Genomic DNA, 25,760 nt, shown 5'->3' with positions numbered 1-25,760 from the left:
AGGGTGAGTGAACCATCCCTGGACTCCTGGAAGCCTGGGATTCGGGGAAAGCAAGACACATGAACATCATAAGACACATGGAAGTGAGCTTGCTGCAGTGTGGGGTACAGGAACAGCACAAAACAGGGGCTTGATGGCAATGTGACCCCCCCTGCTCAGGGTCAACTACTGACCTCAGCATCTCATTTCCTGGACCTTAACGAGGGGTCCTGCACATGCCCTCCCCCAGTGGCGGCACAAAGTTCCCTTTTATAACCCGTGGCTTGTTCCCACTGTCTCTGCTTGACCCCTGCCTGAGGCTGTAACGTGGACACAGGCTCCAGAAATTCTCTGCCATTTCCCACAGGGGTTGGTACAAACTCCTTGGTCTAGCCTCGAGTGAAATGTGTGTTATCCAGGAGACAGAAACTTGAGGAGATGAGCCAAAAACAGAACAGCTCCAGACACTTCTAGAACCTTGAAAGCGTGAGGGCATACGAGTTCACACACAGGAAGAAGCAGAGCTCGCTCCTCTTAGCACAACAAGACTTTATCCATCAAGACAACGGTGCGCTTGGCTCACCAGCGGCGGTGAGACAAATTCCTCAGTCAACTGAAAGAGAGCCGGAGCCAGGCAAAAGTGGTGCTGCCGCACATTCCAGGTGACCCAGATGGCCAGGGGCAGAAATGAGTGAGTTGTCATCTGTGACAAGATAGAGCTCAGCGGAGATGTAAAAGACTGGCTGAGAGACCGTGCCTGGGGCCACTGCCGCCAGCCAGGGCAGCCTGCTGGCTGACCAGTGTTTCCTGCCCGTTGCCTGCCTGTGTTGCAAGCAGCTCTAACTCCGGTAACAGAGCCTGACCCTCTCTGCCCACCTCCCAGCAACCCATCACGCACTTTCCCAGGTCACTTCTATTAAGTGCTCTGACACTCAAGAGGGCCAGTGCTGGTTCCAGCCTCACACACAGCCTGAGGGAGTCAGCCCTGTTCTCAGTGTACGGGGAGCATAGCAAACCAAAGAAATCCTCACCCCCATGCCAGAGAAGAGCAGGACTAATGGGAACCTGGAAAGACAAAAGAAAGGTAGAAGTAAAAATGTTCAAATGCTGAGTGAGGGTACACCTAGAAGTCACAGTGTAACGTGGTCAAAAAGGCGGCACTGAAGAACAAGTGAGGAGACCCAGGCAGTGACACCCAAACAACGAAGCTGAGGGGCACCTCAAAGACGCCGGCACTCACTCATCACAGTCAGGACTGGTTAGCACTCTGTGGCCACCAAATGTGGCTCAGCCTTCTGAAGTACATTCATAATGGCCTTATCAAGACTGAAACAAGAAAGAAATCCCAAGGGAGGTGACACTGCAATCAAAGGTCACATTTTTACAGTTTGAAACTATGTACTGTGGCATAACTCCAGTCTCCAAACAGCCATACGATGCTGAAGGCAACCTGTGGCTGGTCAGCTGGGGAGGGTGGCAAACCTGGCCTGGCCAGCACTCATGGGGCCTACCACCGACCGACTAGGACAAGAGCTGTGCACCTGGCCCCATGCCACGTGCTCTCCCTGAGGGCTCTCACCACCATGCTCATGTCCCCAGCTCGTTACGGACTGGGAAAAAGAAAATTACCTCAGGGCTAGAGAGACGGCTCAGCAGTTAAAGAGAACTGGCTGTTCTTCCAGAGGTCCTGAGTTCAATTCCTAGCAACCACATGGTGACTCACAACCACCTGTAATGAGACCTGGTGCCCTCTTCGGTCTGATGCTCTCTTCTGTCATGCAGCCGTACATGCAAACAGAGCGCTCATATACACAAATAAACAAATAAATCTTTTAAAAATTATTTTAAAAAAATAAAGAGTTCAGTAATTCATGCTGCTGTCTCCAAAACAAATGTTTGCTGAATACTAGTTAGATGGATAGAGGAATAGATGGCTAGACAGACAGACAGACAGACAGACAGACAGACAGACAGACAAATGAAAGTCTGAGCTGATAGTATCACCCTCTTCCAGGGATTAAACCTAGATATAGGGCTGTCAGAAGAAAGAAGAAAGCTTGGGGTGTGAAATATGAATGGCTGCCAGTGAGCAAAGTGGCCTTGACAAACACTCGCACCGCCCTGGGTTATGGGGAGGCAGAGGGAAAAGAACTCAAGCGCTCTGTTAGGAAGACAGACGGTGCTGTGCCCATCTTTAAATTTTTCAACTCAGAGACAAAAGCCCCAAGTGTGCAATGCCATCTGTCTCCCAAGCCTGAGGGTTTTCTTCTGGGTGCTTCTGTAGTCAACAGTGGGAGCAGTGAGCAGGAGAGGGGCTCGCCTCTGCCTCAGTTCCGTTTAACGAAGAGCCCAGACTCCCCCACACATACTCAACTTGCTGCCTGATGAAAACCAGATGCCCAGGGCCCCCGGCACTCGTGGGGCCCTGTGCTTTTAAGGAAAGTAATGGCAGCCAGACAGCAGACAGATTACACCTTAACTAAGTGTGCTTGCAGACTGGCAGCTCTGGACTCCAGAACCATTAACAAGAGGTACCTTCTGGATGACTTCAGAGCAGGGAAACAGAAGATGTGACTGAAAATCCAGCCTAGTCCAGACTAGAGCTTTTTCTTAAGGCAACACATTCCATTGATTGGCATGCCCATCACGGTCACCAGTAGATAGATACCAGTCACCAAACAGTGCCCTCTGCAACACACCTGACTTTCTAGTGACCCATGGAGAGACCAGCCACGTCACTCGTGAGCAAGGATTCGCTCCCCTGGGTAGCTGAAGGGCCCTGAAGCCAGGAATGGAAACCTGCTATCTAAAACAATGAGGGATCCCAAGGATAAAACAAAGCTGACCTGTAAGCGGTGGCCCATTTGCCAAAGTGCCCTGAGCAAATCAAGACAGGAGAGAAAAGCCACCACAGCCTAAAGATCACAGGCCACTCAGACCCTGCACCAACCAGTGGTCCCCACCGCAGTTCAGCATGTGTCTCCACACCACAGCGGCTCCTGGCCTCTCATTCGCAGGGTCTAGCCCACAGCGGCCCCTGGCCTCTCATTCGCAGGGTCTAGCCCACAGTGGCCCCTGGCCTCTCATTCACAGGGTCTAGCCCACAGCGGCCCCTGGCCTCTCATTCGCAGGGTCTAGCCCATTGCTTCGCTGAACTCAAGGTCTTCGCACTTTGATTTCCCATCACTACCTCAAAGCCCCAGTGGCGAAAACCAAATTAACAGCTCCCTAAAATCCGCCTCTTCCAAAGTTCCATTGCATGTCATTTTCCAAGTCATTACACACACGCCCCCAGAGTCATCTTGCAGGTTTCACTGTCCCCCACGACAGCCAAGCGCCTTTCACTGGTTGTTCTTTTCCTTTACAGTCTTCCTGGGGCATGTTATCTGCCACCACCACCCTTCCCTACACCTCAGAACTCACCCCTACAAATGAACGCTTCCCCTTAGCTTACACTGGCCACTTAGCTTTGACTCCCTCCCCTTCCAGTCAGCCTGGTTCACAGCTCCTTAATCCTACTCCCACCCCAAGGTCCATGTTCATCGGCCTCCCCCTTGGCCAAGGGCTCACAATACTTCCTATGTATAACTCAAGGGTCAAAAGTCTACACGCACAGTCTGAGGGACTGTAGAATCCCAGTGAAATTGGGGCACAATGTCTCCATTCCCTGTCACTTCCACGTCCATGCCTGTCTCCACAGGCTTGCTCATGCTAGCCCACTCCTCAGATGCCATTCCCCGCCCCCGATCTTCCACACGAATCCTAATCCTTTAGAATGCACTCCAGATGCAATCTCCTCACTCATGTGCTCCCTGTCGCTGCATTTTCCGCTCTTCTTTCCGGCTTACCACAGGGCTGAGCACTGGTTCCAAACAATATGCTTTTTGATGACAATCTGAATGGCGATGTTTTATGAAAAGAAATCCCATTTCATGCTCACTCAGGGAGTGACTGATATAGGTTGCCTCCAACTATGAGCAGCCAAAAACATCAACTGGCCCGATAAAACATGGAGAACAGAAAGTATGGAGGCCTAACTGCTCGTCTCAGGGACCTTGGCCAAACACCCTCATCCCTCCCAGCTTCTTCTCTGCTGATAGTGACAAACTTGCCTTCCTCGTGGTGACAAAACAGCTGCCTCATCTCCAAGGATCTAATGGGAGGAGCTTTCCTCTTTCCTATGACTCCTATAAGAAAATGCTTTTCCCAGAATTCCCCCCAGCAGACATCTCAAGTCTCACTGGCCTGCATCTCAGTGATGGACTGCTGTGACTAGCTTAGATGGATCAGAAGTTACTCCAGAGCTGGAAGGGGCACCATCTTTCCTGGCGTGGTGTGCAGGGAGATGTGGGACCCAAACCAAATCGGGCCCCACCAGCAGGAAGACAAAAGGATAGCCGTTACATGAGCAATCAGCTGTCCCTGCACCAGCAGAGGTCAGACATCTGCGTTTCCCCTCACGCTCCAGCCCCATCCTGTGCTGGCACAGGAGGATGCTCGACAAAGAACTGTGGGCTTGAGCAGAACTGGAAATTACCCTGTGCGTGTGGGAAAGTGCTGAGCATCACAGATAGCCTGGTGGCACAATGGGACATTTGTGTACAGAGACTAGAAGGACCACCATGGAATCCTAACAGATGCAGAGATGTTGCCTTAAGAGAAGGTTGGGGTAGCTCTGATCCAACGCTAGCCTGGGCCCAACTCCCAGTTCCACAGATAGGGAGTGGGACGCTGGCCAGAAGCTGGGCTTCCAACAGCCCAGCTGGGCCTTCTCCTCAGTTCAACTCTTGCCTCTGATGGACCAGTGGGCTCCAGTCCAGCCCACAACTCACCACACCTAAGTTCCAGGCTCAGAGGGGGCTCAGGAGGAGGAATGTTGGTGTCCATCAAGCACCTGAGCATACTGTGTAGACCTGTCGGTTTTCTCGTACTGTGACAAGACAGCTAAGACAACCAGCTTGAAGTAAGGAAGACGCATTAGGCTCCAGACTTCAGAGGTTTCAGCGCATGGTTGCCTGGTCCTTCTGTTTCTGGGCTTGTGGCGAGGCAGAACACCACAGGGAGGGGCGAAGTTGGAACCAAGGGGCTAACCTCACGGGGGCTAGGAAATAAAGATAAACAGGAAGTGGTCTTTTGACTGAGCATGGTCCCAAAGACCTAACTTCCTCCCTACAGGGTTCCATGGCTTCCCAATAGCATAATAGGCTGATGATCCAATCTTGACCACATAGGCCTTTGAGGGACAGTCAAGAGACAAACCACAGCTCTGTGGCCACACAAACCTGTCAGTGAACACACCCAGGTGTAGGAGAGCTGGCCTGGAGAGCTCCTTCAGCTGTCGCATGGCTTCTCTTCTCTCTCTTTCCTGCCCAAGCCAGCCGACCCTGACCCCTGCCTTCCAGCTCAGACTTCCCACATACTCTCCCAGCTTCTCTGGCTAATGACAGCACCCCAGACCCCAAATACACATGTCCCCACCTGGGACTGTAAAAGGACCTAAAAACGTCATGAGACATGTGGTGACACAAACGTGTAATCCCAGCACTCAGGGAGGCAAAAGCAGGTTGACCTCCGTGGTTTACAAAGCGAGTCCAGGACAACCAAGCCTACATAGAGAGACTCTGTCTCAAAGGGGGGAAAAAAAAAACAAAGACAAAACCAAAACAAACAAACAAACTTCCTGGGAAACACATAGGAAACAAGGTTCTTCAGAGCCATGTCCCCCACCTCCATGTCCCCAAGCTGTATTAGAAGACTACACATTCTAGCTACTTGAGGTTTAGAGATTCTTTCTAAATACTATAGCTGGCATTTCCTTGGCTAAAGAGAACTCCATGAAATACTTCGATATAAACCAGTAGGGCTGCCCAACCCACAGCCCACAGCCTGCCTGAATATGGCCCAGCGCACCATCATAAACTTACTTAAATCGTTATATGGGTTTTTTTTTTTTTTTTGTTTTTTTTTTTTTTCAGTTTAACTGCACCATTTGCTGGCATTGCCTTTGTAAAGGACAAGGTCAAATTGCAGTATCTAAAGGTTGGACACGCCTGGGTCATGCATTCAACCTTCAATACATATTAACTGAGTGACTACTAAGTTGAACCCTATGGCCCTGCGGATACTTGGCTCTTTTCCTGACCTTTGAAACTGGTTAATAACATACAGTTCATCTTGATATCAACCTCGTGCCGGGCAAGGGCAAGACTCTTGAGACACTACAAGGAAACCTCTGTTAAGAATAAGGGTGTGCAGTCCAGTAGTAAGGCATTAATTACAAAGCAGCCCACAGTTTAGTCTCTGTGACGTCCTCAAGGACAAGGGCACCAACCTGCTTATGCTTGGGTCTATAAATGGCGGCCCCATGAACCGACCACCTGCTCGGGCTGTACAGGCTAGCACTGGGCTGAGCCCCCTCCATAGACACACTGTCAAGAACACACACACCACACAGGCATTCAGTGTGTTGGTTTATATCGTGAAAGAGAAATATAGGTGCGTGGATGGGTTTGGAAGGAAAAACTAGCCTAATCTTTAGGACCAGGGCATCACTAAGATGAAATCTCTGATACTGCCAGGATGGTGAGTTAGGTCCTCACAATAGACATTAACACAGCATATAAACTACTCACATCTGGGAGTTTCACGGGGACTATTTAAAATACTTAGGAGAACAAATGGTTCTCGGGCACAATCTAGTATTTCAGAAACTCTATTTGCATCAACAATGGGTCTGCTAATTGCAAATCATTCCTGTTTCTCTCCTATAGCGGCTCCCCCAAGGATCTTTATTAGGTACTCCATTAGCCTAGTCTGAGTTGCAATATTTACTTACAAGTAATAACAGTGAATTTCTGGGAAAAAAATATTTGGTAATTCAGACATTTCACTAATTTGAACTAATCTCCCTCATTTGTCTACGTTGTTAGGCATTTGATCATTCCACCAAGAGAAATGGCTGAGGCTGCACTCAGGGTCTTGGCCGCCAAGTCCTTTCAAAGGGTGCCTTTGGTAGTGGAAACATGCGCTCACATTCAAAGTGGGTGGAAACACAAAATCAATAACACAACAACTTGAAGAGCCACTGTAATCTAATTTAGTCCACCGCGCAGCACCCATGTGACGTGACATTGACACGGTAAGCAAAGCGCATCAAAATGTCAGATCCCGTACCTCTGAGTTTTGATGAGCCCACTCTCGTGTGTGGGCAGCAGGGCCTCTGATGTGCTTTGCTGCATTGTCCCTAGAAGCCAGCTGCAGACATACACTTAGAATCATGAGTGAGCTGGGATGACACCTTCACACCAGTTGGCTTATTATTATTGTGAGTACTGGCAAGGAGACTTAGTAGCACACTGGTCACATTCATGGGGCATCCCAAACTCTCTTGACACAGCAAATGAACATCAGGCCTTGTCCCTGTGCCAGCGACACACAAAAACCTACCACCAACCAGAAAGACACCCGGCCTTTCCAAAGAATGCCAGGCAGGCCCCATCCGTCCTCCTCTGCAGAGCCCTTACAAATCTCCCAGATGCAGGCAGGATGCTCATGGGCAGGGGAGATTACGTTGTGAATGTCTTAAGAGATTAGTTACTTAAAATCCTCTCCATGACTTCAGCCGTCCCTGCCACAGATCACGGAGCAAAAGCCTCCTTGATTAAAGCCAAATGCCTACACGCTGGCAGAAGGGGAAAGATGCAGAAGAAAACAAGGGTCGGATTCCTGACGGGCACAGCGCCAGCTCCAGAATGGGAGCTGAATAACAGGGTTGGGGAGGCATACCCAAGAATCATATGTTCCCTGATGATGCCAGGATCCTGTGTTCACTTCCTTTCCCCGGAAAACAGAGACAGCAGAGATGGAATCTAGATTTATCCCCAAGTGAGGCCCTGTTCTCCCCAAAAACCAAATATGGAAAACTGCAGATCCTCTGTGGTGGGGGCAAGAGTGAAAAGGCAGTTTATCTCATGTGATGTTTTAAGCATGACAAATCCATGTTCAGGGATGGTGTTAGGGGAATGTTCCGGCTCTCCTCCACCCTTTACTCTCCTCCCAAGACCACCATCAGCCTTCTCTTCACCTCTAGAATAGTTGACCCCTATAATTAAGAGAAGTGCGCAGGAGACCTGCCAGTATTCTTGTGAAATAAATTCAAGTCTAGGGACACATTAGTTCTGGGTTTATCTTCTCCGTCCCAGAGACTGCCACCCATTCCCAGAGAGTAACAGAGAAAGAGCCAGGAAGAATTCTCAAAATAGGATCTTGCTTTTTCTTCATAATGCAATACCACAAGACTGCTCGGTGTACAATTTTTCATTCTTAAACACCAGAAGACAATATAAAACTGTCCAGCAAATCATCTCTAAGCAGTCAGAAAGGACTGTGTAGTGTGGGGGTAAGCCCAGGACAGATGTGTAGTGGGCCTCCCGTCCCCTCCCCCTGCAACAAAATAACAAGTGTGCGTGTATCTATCTGTGCAGCAGAATACCGACTGCCAAACAAAACCAGTGAGGAAAACCAGAACGGCCTCAGGCAAGCACTACTCACAGTGAGCAAGCTGACCTAGCCGAGAGATTCTCCCGGCAGCAGCTGCCTGGGTTGGTCCACAGCCATGTCCACCAGGGACAGTTTAAACAGCTCGAACCTTCAGACTTAGAGATTCCTGGAGGAGGGAGAAGCCCCTGACTATCCTGGAGTCCAACAGGAACACAGAAAAGAGTGCATAGGCATGCCTTTTTAGAGTTGCCACCAAGGTTGTAAGGATGCCTAGCAAGACTGGGGCCTAGCAGTGGTGTGCCTCCCTGCCAGAAGTCACAGGGCTGGGAAATGGAATGGATAGAAGGTGAAGAAAGGACTCAACCTTACCACCAAAACCCCAATACATGGAGAGAGCCTGATGTGGACACCGTCTCTTACCCAATTGGAAGTATGTCCTTTTCTATTTCTCTTTTATTATGATTTCCTAGAAACTCAGAAGCAAGGGTGAAACCACCAATTCCCCAAGAAAGAAGACACTCACAACAGTCAATAAAAAGTCAGTCCCCATATCCAGGCAGCATCCCCAGCAGTCAGGGAGAACAGTTCCCACATCCAGACAGCATCTCCAATAGTCAATAACAGTCAATCTCTGTATCCAGACAGCATCCCCGCAGTCAATGGGAAGAGTCCACACATCCAGACAACTTCCCCGCAGTCAATGGAAGAGTCAACACATCCAGACAGCATCCCAGCAGTCAATGGAACAGTCCACACATCCAGACAGCATCCCAGCAGTCAATGGAACAGTCCACACATCCAGACAGCATCCCAGCAGTCAATGGAAGAGTCCACACATCCAGACAGCATCCCAGCAGTCAGTGGGAAGAGTCCACACATCCAGACAGCATCCCAGGAGTCAATGGAAGAGTCCACACATCCAGACAGCATCCCAGCAGTCAGTGGGAAGAGTCCACACATCCAGAAAACATCCCAACAGGCAATGGAAGAGTCCACACATCCAGACAGCATCCCAGGAGTCAATGGGAAGAGTCCACACATCCAGACAGCATCCCAGGAGTCAATGGAAGAGTCCACACATCCAGACAGCATCCCAGGAGTCAATGGGAAGAGTCCACACATCCAGACAGCATCCCAGCAGTCAATGGAACAGTCCACACATCCAGACAGCATCCCAGCAATGGAAGAGTCCACACATCCAGACAACATCCCAGCAGTCAATGGGAAGAGTCCACACATCCAGACAGCATCCCAGCAGTCAATGGAACAGTCCACACATCCAGACAACATCCCAGAAGTCAATGGAAGAGTCCACACATCCAGACAGCATCCCAGCAGTCAATGGGAAGAGTCCACACATCCAGACAACATCCCAGCAGTCAATGGAACAGTCCACCTATCCAGGGCTCAAGATACTTGCATATTTCAAGAGAAAGAAATTTCCCTATGCCATCTATTATTTCCATCTCCCCAGATCAGCAATACTCTAAATCCTTTCTCTAAAGGTCCTCTGTCATGAGCTGCCCTGGCTATTAGTAATTCATGGGCATTAAAAAAAAAAAAAAAAGCTGAGGGGGAAAAAACAGAAAGAAAACATGTCAAAGTGACAACTAGAAAACAGACTTACCTTAGGGATAGAGAAGAGAAGGAGGATGGGAAGGGAGAAGGGGAAGGACAGAGGTAGAGAGAGAGACCCTTTGTATCGGTGTTTTTAACTAACCCCCCTATTTAATAAAGACTCAAAAATACATTATCAGGCGACTACTTCAAATGTTCATCACGGTGTTAACTTTTACTCCTGTGGCATTTAAGATAACAGAACAATGAGCACTTGGAGCGGGCACTCAAATATTTGCTGGGTGAGTGGCTAAAAGGTTTCAGCGAGTCTTGAAGAAGACTCTAACAGAGGAGCGTTCCTCCAGTGGTCTCAGGAAAGGTGGCAGGAGGTCAGACTCGGGTGCTTCTGCACTCCCACCCTGTAAATCCAACAACCATCCCTCCAAAATAGCAGCTATTTTTTTTTAAAGGCAGTGGAAAGGTGAGCCAGGCTCTGCAGTCATACTAGCAAGCCTAGAGTAAGCCACCCTCTGAGACAGAGGATAACCACTGCGACAGAACAGCAGCAGCGGCGCGGCAGCAGCAGCAGCCACACTGCGGGCAGCCTGGGGAGGGTCTCTTCCTTGGGGGAAAGTCTTAAGTGAGGGGCCTTCTGCCCTATCTGAGCTTGGAGGCCAGTGGCCCTCATGTGAGTAGAGGAAATCATGTGGAAATGGGAAAACTCGGCTCTCTTCCAGTTCGCAACCAAACAAGAGCATTTGATTGAGTCAGTGTTTACGGCTGTCTCCTTAACAAATTCTCAGTGGGTCTCCCGTTCATCTCACATAATTTCAACATTATGACAAACCGGTCAGTAAGACATGAATGTACTTAATTTGTCAAATTTACGTGGGTTTTTTTTTTTTTTTTCAGAGTAAATGCTCGGGATAAACAAGTCGATTATTCTCATTAACTGCACTAACATCTAAGGCCAGTGTTTTTATTATGACTCCTAGTTGCCTGATGATGAGGAGACGAAATTATTCTTCTGTATAGCTACTGAATGAGTTCACGATTCCCCGGTGACTTTGCAAATTACAGCTTCAGCTAGCTATAAAATAAGCAAATCAGTTCTGATATGACTATAAAATTAAGCCTGAAAGAAAAAAAAAAAGTGAGGTAAATCACCCCTTTAAAATCATGTTGTGGAACAGAATGTTCTGTACGGTTGCATTTATGTCAGAAAAATGTACATTTGAGTATACACACGGAAGTGTCTGAGAGACTATGCACTAATCATAAGGAAGATACGTCAAAGCCAACAAGGGGTATGGGACAAAGATGGGAATGTGCACATTTTAATTTCTCTTTCTCTTTTTTTCTCTTCCTTTCAGTGTTAGGAACGACACTCAGCCACCCCAGAATGTAAAGTGAGTGCTATACCACTGAGGCAGCCCCAGCCCCTACTTCTATACACCGCACAGCAAGAGTTATGGTCTTGTTACCTCTGCCAAAAAAAAAAAAAAAAAAAAAAAAAAAAAAAAAAAAAAACCAAAAGCCTCAAAATTAAAAAATAATAAAGTAGATGTACGCTATCATCTAAATTAAAACCAGTATCTCATCATCTCACTTTTATACAACACTCTAGCCTACAGCATTTTATTAACTGCGTTTAAAATTATGGCTTGATTCAAACCAAACGCTCTGTTTAAAACAACAAGAACAACAACAACAAAAAAACCTTTACATTTCCTGTGGGTAGGTCCTATCTACGAGACTATGACATTTCACTCTCTGGAAGTCTGTTTTCCCTTTCTCTCTTTGCCTCCCCTTTGGTCTGATAGAATAGTCACACATATTTATGGAGCCTCACTCCCTGCTTTGATTACACAATGTGTACATTCTCTGGAAGTCTTAGCAAACAGAGAGAGAGTCCTCAGGGCAGGGCAGGGCAGGGCAGGAGCGGCTTGACCTGCAGTACCAGGTGATAACTCAGCTCCATCCGCTGGCTCCCTCTCACTACTCAGAGTACTTCCTGCCTAAGGCAATCAAGGTGAGGAGCACAAATAAGAGATGAGCACCATTGAGTTACCCAAGGTCCTCGAGGCCTCAAGCTGCACTTGTGGTCAGGAACCTGGCCACCTTGGAGATTTCAAAACACTGGAGAGTGCTACCACTCTCAGATCAGGGCCAAGGTGCCAACACTCGCATATCTAGGTGTGTGTGTGTGTGTGTGGACTTCAGCCATCTCTGCAGCCTACAGCAAAGGCCGGGCAGCTACATCTGGGAAAGGCGCACTAATTGTTACTTAGTAGACTTTGCCTCTGAGAAGAGGCGCTAGTAGAGTGACAGACAGATCCTTGAGAACTGGGGGTTGGAAGCCTGCTTCTAGACCCCAGGCCTTGGAGGCAGCAGAGGTCACCACCACACAAGGGGTAGCAGCAGACAATGGTGCTACAGGCAAACACTGATTTGCACGCGAAAACAACAGCAACTTGAGGCAAGCCTGGGCAACCAGCAGCAGAGAATCACCGCAGAACGAGCAGTGGCCAGCATCAGTTTCTTTTTTCCCTGTTTCAACAGTGTACACTTACACCAGTACCTGCAGATGGGGGGGGGGGGGGGGGAGCAGGGCAAGACACTGCCTTCTTTGAATCCCCGGTTCTGTGGGCTGCTTTTCCTCTGTTTATCAGTTGATGAACAGAGAACTGAGAACTTCTGGCTGGTTCAGGAGCAGGCAGGCGCCTTCCCTTCTGCCCCTCATCCCTCCACCTCACACAACCACCTGGGGAACTCCCTGACCACTTCTCCCAGGGACCCGCCAACATTCCCACTGACAACCTTCTGGTCTCTTCCACCTGTCTCTGACCCCAAAACCCAGTTTTCATACCAACTGTCTGCTCCAGTTCTTACCAACCAGCACCACGAGGACCTGGCTCGCTGACGATCTTCTGCACCCTCCTACATGTTCCCACAATCCTGCCAGAAATGTCACTCCCCTACTGCTTAGGAAAATGTCTAAAATGTAAGTTGTTCCAGAAAGCATTTCTAGGTGGGCCAAAGGCCAGCTCCTCCTGTGTCTTCCTCTCCTGAGAGAAAAATAAAAATCTCTTGCTCTTGCCAGGCCAAAAGCAAGCACACACCAGCCTTGTTTCCTCCACCCCCAATAGTAAGACCAGCATCCTCTAAGAGTGTGTGATGTCAGTGTCGGCCAGTCTATCAGCCAATCAAGTTACCACTTGTTTCTCTGGTGGCCTTAGATCAGTGATTCTCAATCTATGGGTCTCCACCCCTTTGGGTCACATATCAGAAATTTATACTATGATTCAGAACAGTAGCGAAATCGAAATTATGAAGTAGGAATGAAAATAATCTTAATGGCTGGGGGTCACCACAACATGAGGAAGTGTATTAAAAGGGTCGAAAGATCAGGAAGGTTGAGATCCACTGCTTTAGATTATCATGTCCTAGAGGGCTGGGCACGCTCAGCAAAGCCTCGCCCGGATGCTGGAGAAGACACTATCCGGTGAACTTAATTAAAGGGCTGGGCAGAAACTCTGCCTGAACTCTCATTATTATAAAGCCTATTATAAAGCTTTTTAAAGTGCATCTGACCACCTTCCAGCCGGGCCGAGTTAATATAATCCCGTCTTCGAGTGAGGATCTTGCCAGGTCCCAGGCTCGCCATTCTTTCCTGCTACTATAATCATAGATGGAAAAAAAAAAAAAATGTAGAGACTGGGTGGACAACTGCTTGGAAACGAAATTCTATAATATACCTCTAGCTTGTGAGTTTTGCCCTTCTGCAGGCAGAGCTGAAAACGAAAACAAACTCCATTTCTGCTGAGGTCTTTGTTGAGTACCTGCCTCTGTGGCTCACAATTAGTCACTTAATACAGGCTTCTCGGTGAGGGAATTTGGCAGCATGTGATTTTCAACAACTGCAAGCTTGGTTTTCATGTGACTGCTCATTTCTTTGAAAATCAGGGGGGCATTCACACACAGGTGTCCTAAATTTCCTTAAATTGAAAAATCAACGTTTTATAAGGAATTGCAGTGCTTCCCTATGAAGCCGCAAAGAAACAGGTGTCTGGCTGTGGCAGATGAGGAACTCCCAAAGAAAGCCTGAACTGCGAGGCTAGGAGTGATGCTTAGCATCCCGGGGTACCCGTAGGCAGTGAGCACCAGGGTTCTCGCCTGGACCCCCTTCCATGGGTTTCACACCACCCACCACCCACCCACCCCAGTGAGAGCAGCCTGGGCTCTGGATTCTAAGTCCAAACCCCAAATTCATCACAATCTACAACAATCCTCTTTGTAGCATCATCCAACCTAAAGCAGAAGCTTCCACTTCAAGCTCAGGTCACTGGGTCATTTCTTCAGCCCCTAAAAGGCCTCCGCCACCGGCTCCCCCCCACCCCATTGTAACTGCTGACTCCTGCACGCCCCTCCACACCCTGCCCATTCTAAACACTGGGAGAGACCCGGCAATAGACAGTCATTGAAAAATCAAGGCAGCATTCATGCCCAGGTGATCTAAATTTCCTGACATTGAAAAGCCAACATTTAGGAATCAGGATATTTGAGTTTCTCTCCCAACCATCTCTATGTAGCTGGCTTGCTCTGGTGCCCTGTCAGGCTGTGGGCAGAATTCAGGGGGTGTGTAGGCCTGAAATGGGAAAAAGATCTGTACTCTCACTAGCCTTTAAATGGACCTTACCAATGCCCTTCACTGCCCCAGGAATGTTTCTAGAATCAGTGATGTCTCCAAGTAGAAATCACATACTTTCATACGCAATGAAGCCGATACATCCCCAAATACCAAACACTTGTCACTATACCAACACTAATGCTTATTCGACTCGCTGTTAGGGCTGCTGGTTTAATGCTTTATTAAAGAGGCATGCTACTTATATCACATAGCTCTTTTTAAATATTTTGATAGCTCTATTTCAATATAATTGATTTCCCTTAGGTGGTAACTTTTATTTATTTATATATATATATATATATATATATATATATATATATATATATATTTTTTTTTTTTTTTTTTTTTTTTTTTTTTTTTGAGACAGGGTTTCTCTGTGTTAGCCTTGGCTGTCCTGGACTCACTTTGTAGATCAGGCTGGCCTTGAACTCACAGCAATCCGCCCGCCTCTGCCTCCCGAGTGCTGGGATTAAAGGCGTGCGCCACCACGCCCGGCCTTTAAATTTATTTATTTATTATTATGTGTACAGTGTTCTGCTTGCAGGTACTCCTGCAAGCCAGAAGAGGGCACTGTATCACATTACAGATGGTTATGAGCCACCATGTGGTTGCTGGGAATTGAACTCAGGACCTTTGTAAGAGCAGGCGGTGCTCTTAACCACTGAGCCATTATATATTTTTTAAATGCTGTGCTTAGGTTCACCAAAGGATTCACAGAGCCCAGGAAAGATCCAGAAGCCTTGTTTGGCAGAATGAAGGCTTACGTGCCACAATCCAAAGGACTTGGGTTCAAATCCAGACCCTGCCAATTTCCAGCTCTTCTGAGAGCAGAGTTACTTCTTCTCCCTCAACAAAGCGCTGGGAATGGAGCTCAATGACAATCAAAGCAGGTACAGTGTCCCAGGCCCCAGTATTCAGCCCAGCACTGTTAGAGCAAACCAAGCAAATCCATGTATCTTCCCCTTGTGAACCCACTGACCAAACATGAGCTGAACTCCTACTTACTTGGTGGCTGACACAAGACAGTTCTGTGGCTCTTGTACGGAGACCGTCCTTAAGCGCTTTATACAGAAGGCCACAGTATGGGAAGTGTTGGCGCCGAACACGTTATAAACACAGCATTCACTGCGAGAGCCACACATGTTGTTTGTAATTATATGCTGGCTTATGCTGCTTCCTTGACAACAACTGTTGGTTCGTCTAGCTCATGTCTTCCCAATAAGGCTCCTTATTGGCCAGAGCCTGGGCCTCACTCACGGAAAGTCTTGCCCGTTCGATAAAAGAACACGGGATCTGGAACTGACAGTCCTGGCTTCAATACCGTACTCTGCCACTCACAAGCTTTTGGAAACCTGCACTCTCCTTAAAGCAATGTAACTCCAGGCTTTAAGCATGGCCCGGGCACTTAGAGTGAGCATACTTCACAGCCTCTCTTGCCGTTAAGTATCGCCATTACGTTCAAGTTCAGGCCAATAAGGATATAAGCAGAAGAAATGTACATGCCTTCCGGTAAGTATCCTTAATATACAAGATTCATTATGAATCCTTCATCAATCCTTTCTTCCCTCCTGATGGCTGGAGCCAGGATGGCCATATTTGGACCCTGAGGTATACTGGGAGGAAATGCCATGCACGGGAAACAAGCCAGAAGGAGCCTGGGGCCCAAATACCGTGCAATACATTAACCTGGCCAGCAATCCATCTCAGGAAAGTTATTTAACCTCCTTGGACGTCAGCATCCCCATCTACAAAAGGACGGCAACGTAAGGTACCTATTGCCTAGGGTTGCCTTGAGGACTGAATGGCAGGTATTACCGCTGCTGTAGTAATAACTATAGCCCTGCTGCAATGGACAGTGTAGCAAAGGGGACAGAACCCAGCCCTGGATACAGAGAGGTGACTCAACCATTTTTACAGTCTAAAGATGCTATTGCTTGGCTCTCAAGCGACCTTTATACACCCAAAGGTTTGGCCCATGGGATGGTGGCATTGGGAGAAGATGGGACCCTTCAGAGTCGGGGCCAAGTGGAAAGTCTTGGGGTCACTGAGAATAGGCCCTTTAAAAGTACAGTACAGCCCAGCTCCTTCTCCTCCTTAGCCACGCCTTGGCAATGAGGTGAGTGTTTTTGCCTGCCCACCCACACCAAACTGCTCTGGCATCATGATGCCCTGACCAAAAGCAACAGAGCCAACCTCCAAAAACTGTGAGCCCAAAGGAGCCTTTTCTAAGTTACTTGTGTCAGATATTTTTGTTATGGTGATGGAAAGAAAGCACACTACCCCAAGAGGCCTCCTAGCCAGTCCAGTCCTGACAAGAACTCCTTTCTCCAGCACTTTCTTCGGATGGTCTTAGGAAGCAAAGCGTACCGCCTTTTCAACAGTTAGGACCAGCAGAGCTACATCACCCATCAATCTCCATGCCTACCCCGCTTTGGAGCCTGACCCTCCCACCCCGCCCCATGACGTAAATCCCCCCTCCTCTGTCACCTACTTCCTCCTTCTCTTCTGCCTTTGATCATGTTGATCTTGCCTCTCTCTGAGTTCATGCCTATCAGTACATCAAAGTTTCCTCCCCTCTCTCTTGGAAGCGCCCTCTGGCCTCTGCCTAGTAACGGGAAGTGATAACTTGATCCCATCCTGATCAAACACAAGGCTTCCCAAACCCCATGAATGGCGGCGTGTGGGCTCACTGGAGACGAACGCCAGTGCCCATTAACCATCTCGATAGTTTCCTGTGTTGATCCAGGGGTGGCTCGCCTCCTGCATTTCTCACTCACCGCCTGACACTTTCAAAGCTATTTCATCTTGTTTGCAACGTCTGCACTGGTCTGAGGGGGGAGCGGGATAACAACTCTTCATGGCACACGATCAAACCAAGCTTTGTGTCTACAGCCTACACGCATCTTTCCGGAGTGGTCTCTTCCTGTTCAAGAAGACACAAATGCTACTTTCTTGTCACACACTGTTGCCATCTTTCCATGTGACATGAACTCACAGGGGCTGCGCGCAGGCACAGACATGGTTCCAGCCACCTCCACTCTCCTGCCCCATTCCCGCTTCTTAACACTCAGATTAGTGCTCTCCCTTCCCCCCCCCCCACCCTCACCCCACCCTCTCTCATCTTCTGCCCCTCTGGCTCCATCCATTCCTGGCAGTGGAGATTTTGCTGTTCACCAGCCCAGGCCTACAATGCCTTTGGACTGTAAAGGAGCGGGTGGCAGAAGCCAGGGGCTGAGTGCTTGGAGGTGCCACCTGGGACTTCGTAAGGACAAGAGACTCGGCAGTCAGCAGAACAGGGACAAAGGCTTGAATCATCAGTGCCCTAAATAGGCAATAACTGAGGAGGAACTTGAAACCGAACTCCAGACACTGGCAAAGGAAGGGAGCAGCACTGCGCAGGCCTCACGTCACACACATCTCACGGAGTCACTCTGTGGTCTCCATCACAGATGGTCACAGGATTTTTAAGCTCACATTTGTGGCTGTTTCTCTTCTATCGGTCTCACTTTCACAGCACTTAACCTGACTCAACCTTTACACTACTTTATTCCAGGTGTGTGGCCCACACGGGGTTCAAAACCTTGGCATTCCTTACTGTTTAAATTCCCACGTTAATTCCCATTACACTGCAAGAATGCTGACACATGAGTCAGAGCAGACCAGGCGGCCAGCACGACGTAAGACTGGAGTGTGCTTGTGTTCCCTCTCCAGACACCCAGGTTAAGACAGGTTGGAGGCAGCTTTCAGATGGTAGGCAAAGAGCTTGAGAGTCCCCAAGAGGGGCTCAGAATGGGACAGGCATTAGCCTGTGCCTCTCCACAGTTCCAAACATCTCCACTTCCACACACATCTGGCCTTCCATCCCAGGAACCACGCGTAGCCACCTGGAGACTCTCAGCTTCCTCCAGTTTGCACAGGAGGTGGGGTGCGCAGGGAGGTGGGAGGGAAGATGACAGCAGTCACTGGGTGCCAGGGTCCCACCTCCCCTCCTCAGAGGGGCCTGGAGAGCGAACAGCAGGGAGAGCAGCAGGCAGCCTCACATTTCTTCAACAGCCAAAAAAAAAAAAAAAAAGAAAGAAAGAAAGAAAGAAAAGAAACAAAAGGCGCAAATGTCATAGTTCCCTGATTCCCTCTTGGTGGCTGCTTCTGCCCTGAGCCCCATCTACCCCCTCAGCCACACACCCAAGCCTGAGAAGTGGGGTGGGGGAGGTGGGGCTTTCCACGCGGCTGTGTCCTTTTCAATCTCTATGAATCACTAACTGCTGACTCAAGCTGAGACGTAATGACAAATGCTGTACAACACATACAAACGTGGTCTTAACAGACTGGTCGAGGGAAACCTGCCTCCAGATTCCCTTTACCTGAGCACACAGGACGAGCGGGGTTTCTGTACCCTTTAACAACAGGACAATTTGACTAAGCTCACTGCCACACAGAGGTGTGCACGCCTGTGTATAAGCGCTGGGCAGGGCAGAGCTGGAACTAATGAACTCACACACTAGTTCCCTCTCCACTCCCACTCCAGAGAATTTGGATTCATTGGTTTGAGGTGGATGCCCGGAATATCAAGATTTTTTTTTTTAAAGATGCCTTAAAGACAGCGACCTGTACCCGAGTTTGAGCACCCCAGAACGAACACGTTGATTTGAGTTTCAAGCCTGTTGCGAGGCAATCAAGATTTTTTTTTTTTTTTTTTTTAGGACATCTTACACACCTTAATTGCAGACTCTGGATGTTTTGTTGAGACTCAGATGTCAATCAAAACAAGGCCGAGATAGGAACTCAGGGCTCTAACTCTAAGGTCTGTGGTCAGTCCACACGCCAGAGACAATCTCCATGGATAAATTCCAAAAGTGCAAGACACTTAGGATGGAGAAGCAAGGGGCTAGCAGATGACTGCTCTGAAGGCACACAGAGAAGGTAGGGGGTGTGGCCACTCGTGAGGAGGTCTGAGGGGAGACTGCACCAGGTGCCCGCTATCAAGTTTATTATTATAAACTGAAGCACACTGGAGGCCACACCGCCCTCGACGTCATAACAAGAATGGACGAGGGGTTGGGGCTCTAACGGGGTGGTGGGGGGGGGTGGAAGCTTGAAGTGAGCGCTCACTGCTGAGACCACAGTTTCTTCCTCCCACTCTGAGCCTTCCGGCTTCTTTTCTCTGAGGGCATGAAAACCAATCCTAAAACAACCGCTTGCCAGGCAGCTCCCATGTCTCCGGCTTCTCCTCGGGCAAGGACTGTGAACTGGGCTCCCTTGGTCTGGAGACACTGGGCTAGTGTCTTCACTCACTCTTAGCCTACACACTTCTTGGGCCAAACAAAGCAGCCCTTCAGCCCCCATCCCACCCACTCCCACTTCCCCCTCCAAAAACAACAATAAGAAAAAGCACCAGGAGTCATCCAGCGGCCTTTCCCAACAGAGTGAGAACTGCCTTGGAACTTCCCAGGAACCAATGCAGACCAACACAAAAGTTAAAAAAAACAAAAAACAAAACAACAACAACAAAAAAAACACTAGAAGCCCAGGTGAGGGCCTTCACCCAAAAGCCCAGGACAGTAAACACTCCTGCTTAACGACAACCAATATTCCACCGGTCTTTTTGGGTACCCTCTGGGTACTTTAATCCACCCTGTCACACTCTGGCTACACTCTACTGTCCCCCCCAACACACACACACACAAAGCCCAGTGTTGGTAGGAGAGAGCCAGGAGGAATTAGCAATGAGAGCAGGTTAAAGTTTCACAGCCAGAGAACCGATAACCAACACTTACCCAGCACAGCCAGACAGCTCAACACTGGGAAAAAGCACTTCATGTTGGCGGCGGCGGCAGCAGCAGGAAAAGGGCACAGCACAGGGCACCGTGCTTCTCCCACCGCCTAATCGCTCACTACTGCCAATCCACTTATAGCTCCAGGGAACAGTTTGGAAACCGAACTTCACGTGGGGGGGGGGGGAACCAGTCAAAGCCGAGCAATCAGATGGAGGGAGGTGGGGGCAGGGGAGAGGAGTGGCATGTGCTATGCTGAAGGAAGGGTCCAGAGCAATTCCGAAGGCGCTCTAGGCTTCTGCCACATTGTATGCCTTGCAGTCTCCACCGGAACTGTGGATTCTGGTGGATTAATCCTCAAGGAAAAATGGGAGAAAAGAGAGTCTGAGAAAAATCCTTTCATCCGCTGATTATACAGAAACGTCCTTGGCTTCCCAGTGAAGGTGTCCGAGGGCTCTCTCATTCGGATACTCCAGAGAGAACCAGACAGGTTTTGTCAAAACCTTGGACCACCAAATCACCCTGACTGGTAACGACACTTCGGGTTTTCTTCATCAAAAAGTCCATCTCCATCCATGGTGATAGGTCACAGTTCCGTCACCTGCCCCAGAACCTACCAGGGTACACGAAGTAAGCTGGCATTAGGTAGCCCGGGAGCGGTCCCACAAAAGCCGGCAGATTCCTAAAACAAACACAACAGACGTTTACCCAAGGCTAACACAACCGCAGCAAAACCGAGAGAGGCCAAAGCACCCGGCTGGCCGACCGAGCCACCAGGGTCCCCTCTCCAGACTAGAGCAGCCGGTGTGTGCCTCCTGACCTTGTACAAGTCCTACCTTCCGTGCCCTACGCCTCAGTTTCCCCGCCCAGAGCAGGGCAATTATGATTGTTCTCAAAACACTTTCACCAAATAAATGCCTCTCACTCGCGGGCTTTTCCCTTCGCGGTCTAGGGAGCCGGGCGCGGCGGGCAGCCCCACCCTCGGCTGCGCGGGTCGCCACGGGGCTGGCGCGGGGCCGCGACTCGGGGCGCCGGCCGTGGGAGCCGGGGCGCGCCGCGTCCCAGGTGGCCCGCTATTGTTTTACCTCCCCGGCGGTTGGTTTGGAGACGCAGGCAAAGAAAAGGCACCGAGAAGGGGGCCTGGAGCTCTGTTTACGGCCGGCTGAGCGCGCTCTGGGTCCAACGGAGGAAGGGGCTTGGGCCCGGGGCGGGACGCAGATCCCCACGCTACGGTCTCCGCGCCGCCGTCCCCGATGCGCGCCCACCCGTGCTCACCTAGCCCGGGGCCCCGCAGCTCCCAACAGCCGATCGTCCGCCCGTCCGTGTCCCGCACGCCTCCCAAGACGCACGGCTTCCTCCCCGCTTCCAGCAGCAGCTCTGGCCGCCCTGCTCCCGCCCCGCTCCAGGCCCCGCCCTCCAGCTCGGGCCGGGCCCGCTGCTCCCGGCGTGGCGAGCAGGGGCGAGGGCGGTGGCCTCACGGGGACACGCCCCCGGTGCGCCCCGCCCACCGCCCCGGAGCTCTCTAGCTGCCCCGGCACTGCGCGCAGCTGCAGACCACCTGGGATGAGCTGATGGAAAGTTAACCCTAGGTTCGTGTACCCTGGGCCCTTTCCAACGCCCAGGCCCCGGGAGCGTGTCTTTTGCCCGGTAAACAATAACAAAGCGCTTCGCTGGAGACTTGAATCTGGTTTTATAATGAACTCCCACACTGTGCTACACTCTAGCCTAGAATCTGGGGTTCTTGCCCAGGATGCCTCCACTTCGCAGCTGTGGGCCTTAGCCCCTGTTGGCTTAACCGCTCTGTGCCTTAGTTTGCTCATCTGTTACAAAGAGCAAATAACCTCTGCTTAATAAGGTTGTATGAGATGTTTACGTCATAGTTGTAAAGCACTTAGTGGAATGCCTCGTATGTAGAAAGCACTCAGTAAAAATGAACTGTCACTGTTTTCTAACAGTGCTATCCGTGCAAGTGCCTCCGTGTTTATTCACAAAGTGCTAAGACGACTCATTACAGGAGCAGGTTGGATCTTACTGCCCTTTCGGAGCCTGTGGTCTACTTAGGGACGCTAATGGTGGCCATGCATAAATGGCAAGGCGGAAGGCTCCCAAGCCTGTGTTTCTGGGATGGGATGCAGAACAGGGTAAGGCCCAGGAAGCTTTCTCCTAGAGAAAACTGAGTAGAAAACCATGGAGCAGACAACAAGGGGAAACGGGGTACGGAGGACAATCACAGACCCTGGAAACATGCCTTTATAGGCCCAGAGAGGAAAGACTGTGTGCCTACGACCGAAAGCTCTGTGGGGCCCTAACTAGACTCGAAGGAAGACTGGCAAGACCGTCTGTAACAAAGAATCAGTGGGCGAAGGGCCGAGCCTTGAGGCTTGTCCAGGAGAAAAGGCCTGAATCGAGATTTGTGGCAGTCAGGTGTGCGTTTTAGAAGAGCTCCTTGACCGAGGAGTGGAGGGTGGGTGGGAGCATTTTCTGGCAGTTTGAAGATGTCTTGGTGCTGGAAGATTGAAAAATCCAGGAAATAGGAGTAACCAGCTATGGGTGCCCAGAGGGTTGATGAGCTGCCAGGAGGTGGGCTCCACCGGAAAGTGGGTGTGAGAGGCTCAGCACCTGAGATCAGGATTCAGAGAAGGTTTGTGTTTAAGTATTCATGATCTGGTTGATAGCCCCGTCCAAAGAGACAACCAGTGAATTTCAGAACCCAGAGAGGGACTTAGAAAGTGTTTTCATCCTAAAGGACTGTGTGACCGTAAAATGCTGAAAGAATACATTGATGGGCTGGGCAGATGACTCATTTGGCAAAGCAACTTACTGTGTAAATGTGAGGCCCTGAGTTTGATCCCTAGAACCCACATTTAAAAAAAAAAAAAAAAAAATGTGAGCCGGCCAGGGCGGTCCACACCTTTAATCCCAGCACTCGAGAGGCAGAGGCAGGCGGGTCGCCATGAGTTCAAGACCAGCCTGGTCTACAAAGTGAGTTCAGGACAGCTAGGGCTACACGGAGAAATATTGTTTTGGACAAACAAACAAGCAAACAAACAAAAGGCGTATGACATCTGTGACATCATGCTTGAAGCTGTTGTCCTCTGCGTTCTACACGCAAGGACGTATATATGGATACATAGCTACAAACATAACGAGTTTACTGATAATTCACTCACCCTCCCCCCCCCCCAAAAATTCAATACTTCTATTGTACAAGACAATGACACTCTTGTCCTAGGCGATGCCTGGATAACTGGAAAGTCCTTAGCTGCCCTCCCCCACCCCCTTGGCTGTACATTTCTTGAAGGCAGTCGGCCCTCTAATTATCATTCCCCCCCCCCCAACCACTCTTGGCATTTGATCTGCATACGTAATTGAACTATAAATACTTTTATCATATCAAATTGAATATCTATCACATGTTTAAAGTATTGCATTGAATATCACTCATATATTACATATTCCCTCCTTCCCCCAAGACAGAGGGGGCCATGGTGTCTCTCTCAGCACTTGCCTACTAGACTCCTTTGTTTATTTCCTAAACACCCATGTGTGAGGAAATGTCTCTGTTCTCTTAGTACGTTCTCCTGAGAAACACAGACAAGGAAATAAATCAATATATAACACAATGGCATGTGTTCTAAAGAAAGTGAGGTGACAAAATTGTGTGTGTGTGTGTGTGTGTGTGTGTGTGTGTGTGTGTGTGTGTGTGTGTTTAGAGGCAGGGAGAAGGAGAAAACGACTATGTCTGAAGGAAGTGTCCCTACTATAATTAGAGGTATTTCTTTTTCTTTTTCTTTTCTTTCCTTTTCTTCTTCTTCTTCTTCTTCTTCTGCTTCTTCTTCTTCTTCTTCTTCTTCTTCTTCTTCTTCTTCTTCTTCTTCTTCTTCTTCTTCTTCTTCTTCTAACATGGTTTCTCTGTGTAGCCTTGGCTGTCCTGGGCTCACTTTGTAGACCAGGCTGACCTCGAACTCACAAAGATCTGCCTCCTGAATGCCGGGATTACAGGCATGTGGCACCTCACTGAGCTTTAAGGTGATGTTTTTAGCATTGCATAAAGAAGAAATGATCCGAGAAGCCACAGAGATCAAAGACCAGAGGACCTTGTAGTCTGGGAAGCACTTTGGATCATAGACTGCTGAGAAAGAAGAGCAATGGGAATAGAAGGGGAGAGAAGACTGTGGGCAGGGGCCTCCGGCATCCTGCAGGTGAGGGGACCATAGCTCAGCCAAGAGGAATAAACGTGAAGGCTGTGACAAATGTCTGGAGTCCAGGAGCCTTTCCATGGCCCTCTCTAAAGAACTGAGTACAGGGAAAGAGAAGCCAAGGAGCCTTCTTGAAGGCCTACCTCAGCCTGTTTGAGACCTATCTGACCCGTCAAGTTGCCCAACTCCTTCTCAGAACTCAGGTTCCTGGGTCCTCTAACCTTACGCCTCTACACCCAGTAATCCTTCCTCTGCCCCCAGCTTTTTCCTTCTCAACCTGCCCCTCCTCCACCACTCCGATGCCAGGCAAGTTTCTCTTCCAACCTTTGGCCTGCATCACCATGGCAGGTTCCCAGCCACGGGTTCTTCCTGAATTCCACATTTAGGAAATATCTACAGTATGCAGAGGATTGTGCCAACTGCTCGAGGTACGATAAAAGAATGTTTCTGCCTCTCAGACACAGAAACGATGAGATGAAGTAAACGTGAACCGGAAGCAGCCTTGATGGTGGCCCCCCTCAGGAGATCAGAGGCAGCCATAGAACTGAGCTGAGATGGGTCCTTAGGAAGCAAATGTGTCAACCAAGAGGGAGGCAGAGAAGACTGTCAGCACATCCCGCTCCTGTGCAGACATCATCACCGTCTCTGCTGTCACCGTCGCCATCGTGTCATTGTCATCATCATCATCATCATCTGTTGTGGTGGTGGTAGGAGTGTGTGTGTGTGTGTGTGTGTGTGTGTGTGTGTGTGTGTGTGTGTGTGTCCTGCACGTGCTTGCACATTAGCAGCTTGCTTCACAATACTTCACAATTCAACTTCCAATCCTCCCCTGGATTTGGCCTGGGAGTTGTTTTGTGAGTCTTGGAAGATGTCCCTCCCCTCCCCCCTTAATCTTCTCCAGCAGGGAGCTCAACTCGGATGGAACCAGATGGAGCAACAGCAACGAGGAGAGCTGAGGCTGGGTACACTGGAAACACAGCCTTTAAGAATGCTGACCAAGCACTACCCTTGGGCATGAAGGATCCTGGTAACCTGAGTTTCCAACTTCCAGAGAACCAGGAGACC

The 25,760-nt window shown here is 49.5% G+C and overlaps 1 protein-coding gene across 1 annotated transcript in view; it reads right to left on the bottom strand.

Moving 5' to 3' along the window:
* Positions 1-20,677, bottom strand: part of Igsf3 (immunoglobulin superfamily member 3) — a 91,033-nt gene extending 70,356 nt beyond the window's left edge. The window contains exon 1 of the mRNA XM_051165456.1: positions 20,500-20,677. Within this exon, the coding sequence (XP_051021413.1) occupies positions 20,500-20,542 (43 nt within the window). The 5' untranslated portion in view covers positions 20,543-20,677. The remainder of the gene's footprint in view (positions 1-20,499) is intronic.
* Positions 20,678-25,760: the final 5,083 nt, after the last annotated feature.

This window comes from Acomys russatus, chromosome 23, assembly GCF_903995435.1.
Source record: "Acomys russatus chromosome 23, mAcoRus1.1, whole genome shotgun sequence".
In the NCBI taxonomy this organism is placed as follows: Eukaryota; Metazoa; Chordata; class Mammalia; order Rodentia; family Muridae; genus Acomys; species Acomys russatus.
This window is presented reverse-complemented; position numbering and strand designations above follow the sequence as displayed.